Source organism: Erinaceus europaeus, chromosome 10, assembly GCF_950295315.1.
Source record: "Erinaceus europaeus chromosome 10, mEriEur2.1, whole genome shotgun sequence".
Lineage (NCBI taxonomy): Eukaryota > Metazoa > Chordata > Mammalia > Eulipotyphla > Erinaceidae > Erinaceus > Erinaceus europaeus.
Window position 1 is genome coordinate 23,581,012 of NC_080171.1, and position 16,928 is coordinate 23,597,939.

General features: G+C 38.0%; 1 protein-coding gene across 1 annotated transcript in view; it reads right to left on the minus strand.

The window, feature by feature from the left end:
* Nucleotides 1-3,081: 3,081 nt before the first annotated feature.
* CARNMT1 (carnosine N-methyltransferase 1) overlaps nt 3,082-16,928 on the minus strand; it is a 28,456-nt gene continuing 14,609 nt past the window's right edge. Inside the window, exons 4-8 of the mRNA XM_016195134.2 lie at nt 12,440-12,580; nt 11,276-11,454; nt 9,657-9,770; nt 6,157-6,260; nt 3,082-5,460 (exon numbers count right to left, since the gene is read on the minus strand). Of these exons, the coding sequence (XP_016050620.2) occupies nt 5,359-5,460; nt 6,157-6,260; nt 9,657-9,770; nt 11,276-11,454; nt 12,440-12,580 (640 nt within the window). The 3' untranslated portion in view covers nt 3,082-5,358. The remainder of the gene's footprint in view (nt 5,461-6,156; nt 6,261-9,656; nt 9,771-11,275; nt 11,455-12,439; nt 12,581-16,928) is intronic.

The following is a 16,928-nucleotide window of genomic DNA, read 5'->3' on the forward strand; positions in this document are numbered from 1 at the left end:
AGGTTTTGAACATGTATGGTTGGTGCAAGATTTTTGTACACACCTGCCTCTAATTAGCACAGGCTAACGCTGTGCACGGCCTGACTTTAGCACTTGATGGTGACCCGAGCCCTTGGCTGAAGTGACGGCTGTTCACCAAGTCGGTGTGAGGTTCTCCTGAGAGCCTCTGCAGTTACCAACCAATCTTTGGGTGTAAACAAAGAAGTCACACAGTGGTGTTTGAAATAACCCATACAAATAACCCCTCAGAAATAACCCATACAAATAGTGTCAGTGATGTGTTAACCACCTGCACTCCCCACGTGTCACAGTGAAGTACTGTTCTGTCAGCCAATCCCTCCAGCACATAGGACCACAGGAAGAAGAGAACTCAGATTCAAAGACATAATGACAAGGGCCAGGCAGTGTCGTACCTGGTTAAACACTCATATTGGGAGTCGGGCGGTAGCGCTGTGGGTTAAGCGCACATGGTGTGAGGTGTAAGGACCGGCATAAGGATCCCAGTTCGAGCCCCCCGACTCCCCACCTGCAAGGGAGTAACTTTACAGGCAGTGAAGCAGATGTCTTTCTCTCCCAGTCTTACCCTCCTCTCCATTTCTTTTTCTTTCTTGCTACATTTTCCCTTTTGTTGCCCTTTTTTTGTTTTGTTTTTATAAATTTTTTTTATTATCTTTATTTATGTATTAGATAGAGACAGCCAGAAAATGAGAGGGAAGGGGGTGATAGACGGGGAGAGAGATAGAGACACCTGCAACACTGCTTCACCACTCGTGAAGCTTCTCCCCTGCAGGTGAGGACCTTGCACACGTGTGCTTAACCAGGTGCGCCACCACCGGCTGCCCTTGTTTTTTTATTGTTGTAGTTATTGTTGTCATCGTGTTAGGTCAGAGAGATGGAGAGAGGAGGGGAAGACAGAGAAGGGGAGAGAAAGATAAGACACCTGCAGACCTGATTCACCGCCTGTGAAGCGACTCTCCTGCAAGTGGGGTGCTAGGGGCTCGAACCGGGATCCTTACACAGGCCCTTGTGCTTTGCGCCACATGCACTTAATTACGCTGCTCTACTGCCCGACTCCCTCCTCTATCCATTTCTCTGTCCTATCTAACAATGATGACATCAATAACAGCAATAACAACAATAAAAAACAAGGAAAATAAATAGAAAAAATTTTAAAAACTTGTATTAATCAAGCTCCTGGTCCCCACCTGCAAAGCTTCACAATTGGTGAACTAGAGCTGCAGGTGTCTCTCTCTCCCTCTCTATCCCCTCCCCTCTCAAATGGTATCCATATCCAGCATTAAATAAAAAAAAATATTTCAGGGTCTGGGAGGTGGACTCTCAGCATGATGCCCTGAGTTCAGTCTCTGGCAGCACACGTACCAGAGTGATGTCTGGTTCTTTCTCCCTCCTATCTTTCTCATGAATAAATAATAAATTCTTTATTAAAAAATTTGTTTTAAATACAACCTAAGGAATTAGTTCATGGCCAGTACCACAGTAGTGCCATCCCCTAGGAGTTCCCAGACACATCTTTGTGACAAAATGTGGCAAGTTCCAAGCTGTTGACAACTAAATCCGTTGCTTTCAAGGCTTGTGGCTCTGGCATGCCAACCCCAGGGTGGTGGTGTCACCTGGACAATAGTGTAATAAGAAGAGCCTTGCAAGCCCAATGAAACAATACATTCAAAAGCATGGTAGCCTGACACTACTAGTTTTTTTTAATATACGATAAAGTGGCAGTTATCTGTTTGGGGGTAGATGCTGTGTTCCACTTTATCACCCAAATGAAGCAAAGCTGTGACTCAGTGGCTCTTCACTCAAGACACTCTCCTAAAGTCTGGACCAAGTTCACTAGGCCGAAAGGTACTGATGTCCCAGGGGCTGCTGGCAGCACTGGACTTCAGTGCCAAATGAAAGTCAATGGCTAGAACTCGACTAGTCCTCAGGATCCCTTAGATGAATCTCACTACAGGTTTACCAACTTTTGGTTGAATGTGTAAAAACTATAGGCAGGCAATTGAAAACAGTTCTTTGTGGCAATTAAGTCTATGCAAAACTGCTCATTTATCTACTAAAGTAATACTGAAATTATCATGGATAAACATGAAAAGATTAGCAGTATCTGGTACTGGTTAGAAAATGAAGGCAAAATTATTCTCAAACAGCTTTTTGAAAGGCAGCTTGACTGCCAAGTGTACATACATGTTGACTGAATTATTTCACTTCTCAACAGTATTAGCAAAGTAAACAAAGGTGGGTAAGAGGCATGCACTAAATGTGGTATTGTGGGCAACCCACCATCAAGTTTTACATGCCCTTTTCTCCCATTACCTACCATTGTATTTATTATGACTGCCATCATTTTTGTCATTTTTGACTCCTTTCTCTCCACTCCTCAGGATTCCACTGACACTGTTTTCAAATAGGTGCTAAATTAATAATGTTACCAAATGTTATTTTCCCTATTTCTATAGTCAACACAAGTAGAAATTTTATTTTATTTTATATTTTGAGCTTTCAGTTATTCACACAAGCATTTTCCATATAAGCTCACATGATCTAATAGCTCTATGAAAGAGGTGGTATCCTCTCTCATGAAACAAATTGAGCCCCTTGTCAAAGCTCAGGAAAATGAATCAGAGTGAGCCAAGGACCATGCTGGGCCTACAAATGGCTGTTTTTGGAACACTTCCTGCTGTCCTTTATTAACTCTTCTCCCCTAACATAACTAAAGCTTAGAATTTATTAAGACTTAACATACTCAAAGACAAAGCACTCTTGCTGACTTTCTATCAATACAAGAATATAAAAGTAGTCCACTACTAGAATTCAAAAGGATATGTGCTCCATTAGAATTCCCCTATCTATGGTTATCACCTAGATGGACACAATCAAGCAAATCTTGTTTTGTAGCAATTGGCAGACTTTAATTTTTTTTTTTTAAAAAAAAGTCAATCATACACATTAAAAATATAGGAAATTTCATGCAGACATGAAGCTTCCAATTCAGCCCCTGTAGCAACTTTTAAAATGAGAATTACATATCAATACAGTACATTTTACATTTTCCAGACTTCATAATTTTATACTGTGATTTATACAGCTTATCTTATATTTTACATATCTCACTGCTCACTTGATTAACAAATTCTTATCTGCACTACTTCATATTATTGGTAGGGGAGGAAAGCAAGCACAATGACCTGCTTTATGAAAATGAATGAAAACATTTGTGTATAGAGTTAAGAAAAAAAATTAAAACTTTAAGGCTTACACACTTCAGCAGCTATACATCAAAGACACAAAAGTAAATCTTCCAGTGATACTTCTATTACTGACTGATAACCACAGTTTTCAAGTGTAGAATATGTTAACCGCAAAAGCTGCAATAGAAAAGTGATGTAAATCTGTGTACATTAAAAAAATTGTATTCATGATGAGGGAAAAATTAAAAACAAATTAAATAGTTGATTTCAAAATTAACTGAAATGTAAGCTGTAACTTAGAAAATTAACATTAAAGAATAAAATTAGTTATCAAGTATCTCAACTAGTAAAGTCAAACCATTGCTGCCAGTCTATTTATACTTCTATGATAAAAAAAAAAGATCATTTGTGATACAAGTTGTAAAAAAGTGAATACTAGTGAATAAAAAGTATTTCTAAATTACTTAAAAATAGTATGCATTCCTTTTCTTGAAATGGATATATATATATATTTAAAATACTTAGGCTCCTTTTAAATTTCTTATAAAACAGTATATTTTCCCCTTTACAATTAATTTCAAGTTCATTTATGAGTCATGAGAATTCCTACTAAATGAACACCTGTCAACTACCGAAGGACACAAAAAGTACAAAAGAACCAAACAAAAACAGACCGTCTTCAGGACTCTGTAATTTGAATAGTTAAATTAACTTCATGGAAATCTTACTGCACAATGGGCATAAAGGCCACAAGAGCTTTCTTTCTGTATATGCAGAAAGGGTCCTACTAGTAGATGCTGAATTATGTAGGCACTCACCCAACAGCCGACAAATTTCTAAAGAGTTAATAAGTTTCACTATTAAAATAGGACTTTTATGTTACCAGCTCATTATGTCTAATTCAAAATTTAATACCATCACAATCATCTGTCAAAATGTCCAACAAAAGTACTTCCTTTTCACCAAGAAAAGGTTAAAGCAATAAATTAGTCATCTCTATTCTTTTAAGCTACAGGAGAAAGGATGGTAAGCATTAAAAAAATAATAATAATGCAAAGGAAAACTCCTTCCAATACAGATCTGCTAGAGGTAGAATTTAAAGCAGCATATACTGTTTTAGCTCCAACTACTGGGAAATAAAACTGGTTTCAATCTAAAATTATACTAAGGTTGCTGCTTACAATAATGCAGACACAGACCATGGGTAGTAATTTATCCCTGAATTTCACATTCAAAATTTTCCCATGTTAATATCACGATATAGCTGTTTTAAAGAAAAAGTGCCTGTTTTTTGTAGTCCAGATAATCCAAAGGCATTATTGTAAACAATTTCACTGAAGCTGTACCTTCACTTATAGTTTAAAATCATACATTTCAAATGGGCAGATTTTATTATTTCCCCAGTTTTCTAGCAGTACCTAATAAAAGACTGTGTCTCACAATGTTAAGGATTCATACACTTAATAATAATAATCCATGATGACTATACTTGCAAGAAGTGTTCAGTTTAGTGTGGCCAAGACTTACTTAAAATGGACTTTACTGACAATAGATCTTAATAAATTTAGCATTTCATAGAAAACAAGATGTTTGATACTCCTCTAAGTCAAGCTGAAATGGGAAAAAGCAATCCAAATAATGAATCCAAATAATGAATAAGCATACTATGTATACAGACTGCTAAAATCCATAGTGAACAAAAGTTCCAATTCCAAAGGATTGCCAGATTCTTCTAGAGATAATGTGCAATGCATACAACACACACACACACACACACACACACACACACACACACGTTATGAACTTCAATACTATTAGTCATCAGTATGGCAGACTTGAAATAGAGACTTCTCATGAAGACATTGGAGATAAAATTTTTCCTACTGAAAGACAACTCTGGGCTTCAAGGAAAACATACTTGAAGATAATTCCTCCATTTTTACTTGTGTAGTACAAATGTGCATGGCATAGTATATTTTTGAAAAAAGCAATAAACATATTAAGAAAATAGATGCTATTTCTAAATTTTGTTAGGAATAAGAAGGCACCACTGATTTGAGGTTGCATCCTGTCATTATTATAGTTGATTCTGAGTTTATTTCAGCATTTGTTCTTAATAAACATTTTATCCTAGCGATGTCACTTGAGGCCATTATTGTGGTTTACGGACCACAAACAAGACACATTCATAGTAGTATTTCATCATAGAGAGATCATTCACAGTATATGTTGATAAGACAGATTCTTTTTCTACCTGCAATGCAAACAGTAATGATGATGAAAACAGAGCATCTCTAAGTGGCAAGCACTGTTTGAAATACATTTTGTATACTATTTCATTTATATAACTACTCTTATATCTCCTAAGGTGGGCACTGTTAGCAATCCCACTTTACTAATAGTTTACTCAAATTCACACTGCTATTAAGTGGTGATTCACACATAACCAAACCCGAGAGCTTGAACTCTATAAACTAATATATGCTTTTCCTGTTTTTATGGAACAAATTTGTTGCTTACTTTCAGATGAATACTTCTAAATATACCGAAACACAGTAGTCAAGGTATCATATGTATGAGAGACTGAACAGTGCATTATCACCCTTACCCTCCTCGATCTGTTTCCCAGAACCTAATCTACTTGTGTCAGCCACATATGAAAAAGCCATTATTATAAGGACAGATACCATTTATTGAAAGGTGGTTATACTATGAATTAGTATTCCCTTATATATACACATTATCTCACATTCTTACTTACTTAATAGTGCCATATATGCATGACAAGGTATGTACTTCACCATGTCACTATCCTTATAATTATAATGGCCAAAAATCAGTTTTCACTTATATGCAGATAAAACAGATTAAGAGGTAAAATGACTATCTGCTACATCGTTTCTTTTCGAGTGCACTAAAGTTGAACATGAGTACTTTAGTTCATCCTTACCTCGACCTGGAATCCATACTGTAGAACAACATTTTTTATATCTTCATAGCTCAGTTCTATGGAAAGTTCATTTGCCAAATTTTCAAAGTGGTACAGAAGAGGACCTAAAATTTAAAGAATACTATGAATTATGTAAATACAAACTTACACAAGTAGTGTAAGTTGGGTAGTAAACTAGGCAAACAAAGAAGTGAATTAAAGAGCCAATGACATAGATCTAGACCCTTGAAACTTTGGCCCAACTGAATAATGGATCTGTCTACACCTAGGAGGTGAGTCCCTCTGGTAAACCAGCCATCTCTGTATGTTGGATCTTATATTTGTAATTCTTACAATTCCAACAAATGTAAACTGCAGCTACTCACTGGCTATCACATGAAAACAGCAGGGTCTGCAAGCTAAGCTGGGTCGGTGAGAGTACAAGCCAAAAAAGGGTGACAGGCCATTACTTCCAGGAGCTGACACCAGAGTTACCTTTTTCTTTCTTTCTTCTTCTTCTTTTTTAATATTTATTTATTCCCTTTTGTTGCCCTTGCTGTTTTATTGTAGTTATTATTGTTATTGATGTCATCATTGTTGGACAGGACAGAAAGAAATGGAGAGAGGAGGGGAAGACAGAGGGGGAGAGAAAGATACACACCTGCAGACCTGCTTCACGCTTGTGAAGCAACTCCCCTGCAGGTGGGGAGCCAGGGGCTCAAACCAGGATCCTTACACCCGTCCTTGCACTTTACGCCACCTGTGCTTAACCCGCTGCGCTACTACCCGACTCCCCGGAGCTACCTAAGTGCACAGCTGATACCCTGGTTCTAACTCCTTCTATGATGTGGCGGAGAACAAGTCACTGACTCAGCCCCTCTGTTAACATGACTTTAGCATGAAGTAGCAACACATCTGGGACAAACAAAGTGCCAAGGAAGTGATAGTTATGACATTATTTTTACAACATTCTCCCTAAACTAGCCTCTTATTCAATGCTCTGGTAACTCTTCACTCAAAAGCCTGGGTGAGGGAGGCAGCTCAGGGGGTTGAACAGGCTCAGGGCTCTAGGTGTGATACTCCATAGTACTGTAAAGGACAACTGGTCCATTACAGACCAGTAGAAAATACGATTACAAATTTGCTTAGTGAACATTTCAGGTAACAGTGGCTCCTATCAAACTCCTCTATCAAGCTTAAAATACCTGTTTTATTAGTACTAGTAAAATGAGAGTAGCTACAATCTACTGAGCACCTGACATACTCTAGAATATCCCAAGACTTCTGAAGCCTTTTTTAGAGGAATGCACAGCCTCATAACAAGGATTTTCTATAAACTTATGCTTTTCCATTATTTTAAGACCCTTCAACAATATGGTCTTAGTATATCTTTTTTTTTTCTTTTTGTCTTTGTAAAATTTCTTTATTGGGGGATTAGTAGTTTACACTTGACAGTAAAATACAATAGTCTATACATATGTACATCTCCCAGTTTTCTTCACATTAAACAATTCAACCCCTACTAGGTCTTCCTCTGCCATCATGTTACAGGACCTGAACCCCACCCCAGAGTCTTTCACTTTTGTGCAGTACACCAATGATCTTGTATCTACATACTAAACATGTGCCAATGATTCTTACATACTTCTCATGTTTTACCTCAGTTCACTGTTCCATTTAAGCAAGTGCCAACCACAGGCTCCAACTCTCTCAATTTAAGCTTTTCCTCCCTTATCAAATCACTTTATTTTTTAATTTATTTAATTATTTTTTACCAGAGCACTGATCAGCTCTGGTTTATGGTGATGCAAGGGATTAAAACTGGGACTTCGAACCCTCAGGCATGACAGTCTGTTTGCATAACCATTATGCTATCTACCCCTGCTCTATTTTATTATGATTTTTAACCAGAGCACTGCTCAGCTCTAGTTTATGGTGGTGTGGGGGACTGAGCCTGGGACTTCGGAGCCTCAGGCACAAAAGTCTCTTTGCATAATCATTATGCTATCTACCCTTCCTCCATCAAATCATTTATTGGAAGGGGGGAGGGAGATAATGTAAATAATAATTTACAGTACAGTTGATGACACAAAATCAATTTCCCATTTCCCTGTGGTAGGTGTTTACAAAACAACTCTCACCCTAAACTTTTCCACCAATATGGGCCAAGACCCCAGAGCCCCACTCCACCAATTTGAGCTTTTACCCATGTTCTAAAACCTTGCTGAAATCAAACCTAATTAATACATCTAAGTTTTGAGTCCTAATACTTATTCCCCTAATGTCACATTAAAACTAATTCAGAGCACTGTTGCACTGATCAGTGATAAATTTTGCATGTAGTTCTTTCATGTAATGTTTTCTAACTAGGTTACAAGCTATGTGAATAAAATGAGGTCTTAAATTTCATTTTGAATCCTCCCTAATGGTTAGCATAGTGTTCTTAACAGAACAGAATGCCTACTCAATGCAGGTATGGGGGTAGTAGATGAGGGGATGAGTGCCATCAAATTACTAATTAGTACTCTTATGTGGCTGCTGTGAGACTCACCTGGAATGAGTATATAGCTATTAGCTCTTCCTGACTTACAGTGAGGCTACATCCAGGTAAGTCCTTCATAATTTGAAAATATATATTAAAAAAAAATAAAATATAAATTGCGAGTTCTGACTAGAAGCTTCAGCTTTCTGCTACCTACCATCACAAAGGTATACTCCTCAGCAATTTCTGAGTATGTCTTTAACACCATCACAAAATCCAAACATTTTAATCAGTTATTAGAAGTGGCACAATGGATAAAGCACTGGGTTCTCAAGTACAGATCCTGAGTTCTGAGGGTCTGGGTGGTGGTGCACCTGGTTCAATACATGCATTATAGAGCACAAGGATCTGGGTTCAAGCCCCAGGTTTCCCCCACTTGCTTTCCCCATCTGCAGAAAGCTTCATGAGTGATGAAAACAGTGCTGTAGGTCTCTCTATTCAATAAATAATATAAATAACGGGTGGGGGGTAGTGCAGCGGGTTAAGCGTACATGGCACAAAGCTCAGGGACCAGAATAAGGATCCCAGTTTGAGCCCCCTGCCTCCCCACCTGCATGGGAGGGGGGTCACTTCACAAGCGTTGAAGCAGGTCTGCAGGTGTCTTTCTCTGCCCCTCTCTGTCTTGCCATCCTCTCTGTCCTATCCAACAATAACAAGGGCAAAAAAATGGAAAAAATAGCCTCCAGGAGCAGTGGATTCATTGTACAGATACCAAGCCCCAGCAAAAACCCTGAAGTAGTAGCAATGATAACAACAATAATATACTCTTTTGGAGCATCCCACCATTTTTAAAGAACTTATTAGAATTGTAGGAAATGCTCCACTAACTAGAATACATTCTAAAGGAAACAACAAAGATTTAAAAACAAGAGGCATAATTTTAAGTTTGAAATATTTGGTACTATGAAATTATCGGTGTGGAAGAGCTGTAAATTACTCAGATTATATGTGTAGTGCTAATAAATACTGAGTAACTTACCTAGATTTATCCAAATTCCACCTGGCTTGAGTATTCTCCATATTGTGTCAATATAATCAATTACATTGTGAGCTGTGTCTATGAAGAAACAGGTAGCAATACAGTCCCAGGTACCTGTAAGGAAAACCAAATTATGTTATTTTGCCCTTTTTTCACCTCACGCTTGGGAATCCAATGCTTTACCACTGCGCCACCTCCCGGACCACCCTTTTATCAATTCTCTAAATATACCAATTACCTCATATAGAATGTGACTATTTACATAACTGCATGTATATAGGAGATAAAACTCTTCCAATCAGCTATAATGATCAAAATAATCATACAATCATTTGTGAGATAATTTGTAATCCACACGTTTGTTAATAACATAATTTTTAAAATTTTATTTCTTTATTGGGGAATTAATGTTTTACATTCAACAGTAAATACAATAGTTTGTACATGCATAACATTCCCCAGTTTCCCATTTAACAATACAACCCCCACTATGTCATTTATCATCCTTCATGGACCTGTATTCTCCCCACCCATATAACTTATATATGTTATAAGTTATATATAAGCTTATAACTTATAATTTCATAATCAACCTGGAGATCATTTTTAACAACCTCACTTTATCTTTACCAGGTAATATTTATGAGGTTTACTTATAATTTATTCACTTTCTAGTCTTCATTTAAATCAGTTAAGATGAAATACTAGCCACTTGAATTTTAACCAGTATTCTTTATCTGGCACAAAAAAAAAACAAAAAGCTGCATGTGCTTGTCAAATGAGAAACAAATGGTATCCAAACACCAACACCTACAAGCACTTTGATCATTCACGATAACAGGGTGTTGGGGTCAATCAGAAGCAGCCAATGAGTTAAGGCCAGCAGTAGTGCGGTTCCCCTCAGTCCTTTTCAGAGGACTTTGGGAAGCTCTTAACTGAATATATATATCGTCTCATGCACTACCTTGAAAATATTCTAAATTGTCCATTGAAAAATGCCTTATGCCAGGAGTCAGACGGTAGTGCAGTGGGTTATGGGAAGGTGGCGCCAAGCACAAGGACCTAAGTAAGGATCCCAGTTCGAGCCCCCAGCTCCCCACCTGCAGGGGAGTCACTTCACAAGTGGTGAAGCAGGTCTACAGGTGTCTATCTTTCTCTCGCCATCTTCCCCTCCTCTCTCCATTTCTCTCTGTCCTATCTAACAATGACATCAATAACAATAAAACGAGGGCAACAAAAGGGAATAAAATAAATATTTTAAAAAATCTTAAAAAGAAAAATGTCTTATGTCATCAAAATGAATGACTAAAACTTTGGCTGAGCATAAAATGAAATTACAAGACATTTAGAGAGCTTGTTTGGAGGTTCTAGCAGGGGAGCACAGCTACTCGTATACCCTTGACCAAAGACTGGTCCATCTCTATTCAGGGAAGGCCATCCTCTTCGACTGAGTGCTCAGCTTCAGGAGGGACACACATGGAGCAGAGAGGGAGGAAGGGGACACCCGCCTAGCCAGCCAGATCAGCCAATTCAACGCTGGTAATCAAGGGGATGACAGATGTCGCAGCCAGATCGCCCTCACATCCACAAGACATTTAGAGTGCTTGCTTTCAACTCACTGCATTCTGAGTATATCTCCTGAAAGTCTCCTGCTGTCATAGAAAAGTTAGAACCCGGCGGAAGACTGTGGGGGTCAACATCAGGGAAGAAGATGGGCCGAATCTGGTCAGCTGACCTCCGGTTATTGCTAAACTGATGAATCCACGGGTAAAGCTTATACTTATTAATTTCAGAACATCTGCAAAACATGAGCATAAAATTCAGTGTTAACTATACAATTTTACTAAGAAATGCTGACTTTAAAACACTAAAATATAAACTACTTGAAAGTTTATTTTAATACTTCAAGTATTACCACTACATGTCACCCAATTATCTAAAAAATGCACATATAAATGCCAGTGAGTAGACAATTCTAGATGAAATGACAAAAAAATTAAAAAGATGTAGATGTATTGTTCACTGAAATTCTTAAAAATTTATGTTTGAACTTCAGACTCAAATAAAAAATAGCTCAACTATTTCTTTTAAATTATATTGACTTTGCTTGCTACCTATTCTGTCCAACTCTCCACTTTTTAATCTCACTATCCCCTAAATTACATCATTCAAAAGAACACATCATTTCAACAAAATGGCTAATGGACTAATGATAAAAATCCATGACACACTGCTGCATAGAAAAACAGAAAAATGCATCATGACTTTCCCAACAATCCAATTTTTATTTTTTCCTTATCACACATTTTTACTGGCTTCAAAAATACCAACTGTTTTCCACTACCTCCTAACAGAAGCTAAAGAATATCTGAGACATCTTTCTATTTCAAGCACATAAGCAGGCCTGTTATATTGTAAGAATTTAAGGGGAAAAAAGTTATGCTTGCTACACTGAACTCCACTAAAGTCAAATATGAATAAAGAAGCTTAAGGAAAATAGAAAAAAATACTCCTTCCTGGATCATACTTAGAACTGACAAAAACTGTTTCAGCTTCATGAAATGTTCAATCGCTTTCTAAGACCACTTACCTATATCCCAATCTGACATTCACCGAACTACACAAAGCACTGATTTGTTTAAGCAATCTAATTAGAGTAGAAGAAACACTTGTGATATGTATCATAATCAAATACTATATACTTATCTTCAAATTCAGAAATGTTAAATAGGTCAATCTGATTCTGAAAAATTACTATTTCCCGCAAAAAGTAAATTAAATACCTGTTGAGTACAAAGTTGGAAGAAAAGAGCATAAAAAAACTCCATTCATTTCCTTGACAAGCATAACCTAGCATAGCTATTTCCCAGGCCAATCTTCCTAGTCCAGCACCGGGTACCAGAATATTTACTTTAGAAGGATCCCTGAAATGAAATAAGGCAATTATGTCCAACCCCTTAAAGGAAAAAAAAAAAATCCACATTAGCAGCTAAAAACTTAGATACCCAGTAATAAACTCACTCAAGATTCTCACCTCATAAAATTGAGAAATACAATTTAAATATATGTGTCTGTGTGTATATATAGTGAAGTATAAACTCAAATAGAGGGATTTATATCCAAAAACTATGCCTCAGAAAAGTAGCCAGTTCATATTCATTTTCCTTACAATTCTCACCTGAACTGTCTCAAAAAAACAAAGTATCCCCAAAGGGTAACAATGCATATAAAAGAGCAAACAAAATAATTTTATCATGAGACAGTAAAACAAAATTTCATTATTAGCTGATATAACTAAACAAACATACGTAGATTTTAATCTGTAAGATAGCTTTTTTAAAATCATAATTTTCGATTTCCGGAGGCAGAGCTACGAGCAGCAGATCGCTTTCTCTCTTCTCCTCTCCTGGATCAACTAGGAATACCAAAGGAGAAAGGAGACCACCCGGGACCAAAACAAGACAGGACTAGAATGACCACAGGAACCCAGTAAATCACTGGTGAGTACAAACACATGTGGCTGGTGACAGAGAGGAGAGAGGGGCCTAAGGAGAGATTAAGTGACTGCTAACAGTTCAGCAGTTTATCAGTTGAGACACCACCTCCAGTCTGCTCCACCAACAAGGGGACAGCTTAAGGGAGGAGAGGATTCCCCAGAGACTCACCAAGTGCAACTCTGAGTCTCCATTGCTACTACCCTCAGATCTGGAGCAGCGACAGGAAGGGACACCAGGGGACAGAGATCTAACCGGGAAACTCAGAAGACCTATACCATAGCTGAGGGGCTGTGAAAGTCTCTTTGCATAACCACTGGATTATCTCTGCCACACCATGCTTTATCTCTTGGTCAGGAGTCAGTGATTAAGCTAAGAAGCCTATTGATAGTTTAAAAGCCCTCAGGCTCCCATAGCCTACAGGGAAGGAGAAAAAAAAAAAAGAAAGAGGCTTTTAAACCACTGAGCTCCAACTCAGGGATCGAAATAACTGTTAACTTCCACCACTGTGAACTCTCTAATTACCTTATACTTAGATACAAGTCAATCCAGGCAATAGTGATCAATAATTTGAAAAGTACTGATAAAGGGAACTCATAACATAATATATAAAATGGTTAAAACAACAAGAAAAAATATTGGAGACTCGAACCAGGACAAGAGTCCAGCTAAAAGTCCTCCAGAGGGTGAAGCACAAAATAACGAGTTCAACATCCAAACATTAGCTAAGGAAATAATAACAGGAGTGAGTAAAGAATTTGAAAAAATTGTAATCAGAAATGCAGGAACAACAAATGAGAATATGGAAGAAAATACTAATTACCTCATGGTTATTAGAGAGCTGAAAGCTGAAATCGCTGAGCTAAGAATGCAACTAGCTGAACAAGCTAAAACAGTATTAGAGCAGGGCAACAAAATAGATGAACTCCAGAAAACAGTAGAGGGCAGAGAGAATAGAATCTATGAGGCTGAAGACAGAATTAGCAAGATTGAGGATGAATTAGAGACAACTAAAAAAGAAGTAAGAGATCTCAAAAAGAGATTAAGTGATGCAGAAAACAACAACAGAGACCTATGGGATGACTTCAAAAGAAACAATATACGCATTATTGGCATACCAGAGGAAGAAAGAGAAGGAGAGGAAGAAAGCATTCTCCAGGCCGTAGTAGCTGAAAACTTCCCTAGTCTAGACAACATCAAAGACATAAAGATTCAAGAAGCACAGAGGGTCCCAAACAAAATTAACCCAGACCTAAAGACACCAAGACATATCATACTTAGAATGGAAAGGAATAAGGATAAAGAAAGGATCCTGAAGGCTACAAGAGAAAAACAAAGAGTCACCTACAAAAGAAAACCCTTAAGATTAGCAGCAGACTCCTCCATACAAACACTACAGGGCAGAAGAGAATGGCAAGATATCTATCGAGTGCTCAATGAGAAAGGCTTTCAACCAAGAATACTATATCCTGCTAGACTGTCATTCAGACTAGATAGAGGCATCAAAACCTTCTCAGAAAAGCAACAGTTGAAGGAAGCAACCATCACCAAGCCTGCCCTGAAACAAGTTCTGAAAGGTCTCCTATAAACAACCAGACCACCACAAATAGGACATATACCAAAACACTCTAAAACTCTACAAGAATGGAGTTAAAATATCTTCAATCTTTGATATCAATAAATGTCAATGGCCTGAATTCACCTATTAAAAGACACAGAGTAGGAAGATGGATCAGAAAACACAACCCAAAAATATGCTGTCTACTGGAAACCCAACTAACTCAACAAGACAAACACAGACTTAAAGTGAAAGGATGGAAAACTATCATACAAGCCAATGGCCCACAAAAAAGGGCAGGAGCAGCTATTCTCATATCTGACATGATAGACTTTAAAATAGATACGATTTAAAAAGATAGGAATGGACACTACTTAATGCTCAGAGGATCAATCAATCAAGAGGACTTAACAATTATTAACATCTCTGCACCCAATGAGAAGCCATCTAAACACATCAAACTTCTACTGAAAGAGCTACAGCAATATATTAACAGTAACAATCATAGTAGGGGACTTCAGCACCCCACTCTCTCAACTTGACAGATCATCCAGGCAGAAAATCAATAAAGACATAAGGGAGCTAAATGAAGAGATAGATAAACTAGAACTATTGGATATTTTCAGAGTCATTCATCCCAAGAAACTGGAATACACATTTTACTCAAATCCACATGGATCATTCTCAAGGATACACCAAATATTAGGCCACAAAGACAGCATCAGCAAATTCAAGAGCACTGAAATCATCCCAAGCATCTTTTCAGACCACAGTGGAATTAAACTAACACTTAACAATCAACAAAAGATTAGTAACAGTGCCAAATTGTGGAAGCTCAACAGTACACTTCTTTTTTTTTTTTTTTTCTTTTTCCTCCTCCAGGGTTATTGCTGGGCTCGGTGCCTGCACCATGAAACCACCGCTCCTGGAGGTCATTTTTTTTCCCCCTTTTGTTGCCCTTGTTGTAGCTTCGTTGTGGTTATTATTATTGCCCTTGTTGATGCAATTCGTTGTTGGATAGGACAGAGAGAAATGGAGAGAGGAGGGGAAGACAGAGAAGGGGAGAGAAAGATAGACACCTGCAGACAAGCTTCACCGCCTGTGAAGCGACTCCCCTGCAGGTGTGGAGCCGGGGGCTCGAACCCTGCACTTTGCGCCACATGCGCTTAACCCACTGCGCCACCACCCGACCCCCAACAGTACACTTCTTAACAACTTCTGGGTCAAAGAGGAAATCAAGGAAAAAATCAAAATGTTTCGAGACTTCAATGTCATAAATCAGATAAGAGTCTAATAACCAACATATATAAAGAGCTTGCCAGACTCAACAACAAGACAACAAATAACCCTATCCAAAAATGGGGGGAGGACTTGGACAGAATATTCACCACAGAAGAGATCCAAAGGGCCGAGAAACACATGAAAAAATGCTCCAAGTCTCTGATTGTCAGAGAAATGCAAATCAAGACAACAATGAGATATCACTTCACTCCTGTGAGAATGTCATACATCAGAAAAGGTAACAGCAGTGGGGTCAAAGGAACCCTCCTGCACTGCTGGTGGGAATGTAAATTGGTCCAACCTCTGTGGAGAACAGTCTGGAGAACTCTCACAAGGCTAGAAATGGACCTACCCTATGACCCTGCAATTCCCCTCCTAAGAATATATATCCTAAGGAACCCAACACATCCATCCAAAAAGATCTGTGTACACATATGTTCTTGGCAGCACAATTTGTAATAGCCAAAACCTGGAAGCAACCCAGGTGTCCAACAACAGATGAGTGGCTGAGCAAGTTGTGCTCTATATACACAACGGAATACTACTCAGCTGTAAAAAATGGTGACTTCACCGTTTTCAGCCGATCTTGGATGGACCTTGAAAAAATCATGTTGAGTGAAATAAGTCAGAAACAGAAGGATGAATATGGGATGATCTCACTCTCAGGCAGAAGTTGAAAAACAAGATCAGAAAAGAAAACACAAGTAGAACCTGAAATGGAATTGGCATATTGCACCCAAGTAAAAGACTCTGGGGTGGGTGGGTGGGGAGAATACAGGTCCATGAAGGATGATAAATGACATAGTGGGGGTTGTATTGTTAAATGGGAAACTGGGGAATGTTATGCATGTACAAACTATTGTACTTACTGTTGAATGTAAAACATTAATTCCCCAATAAAGAAATAAATTTAAAAAAATCAATAAATAAATTTACAAA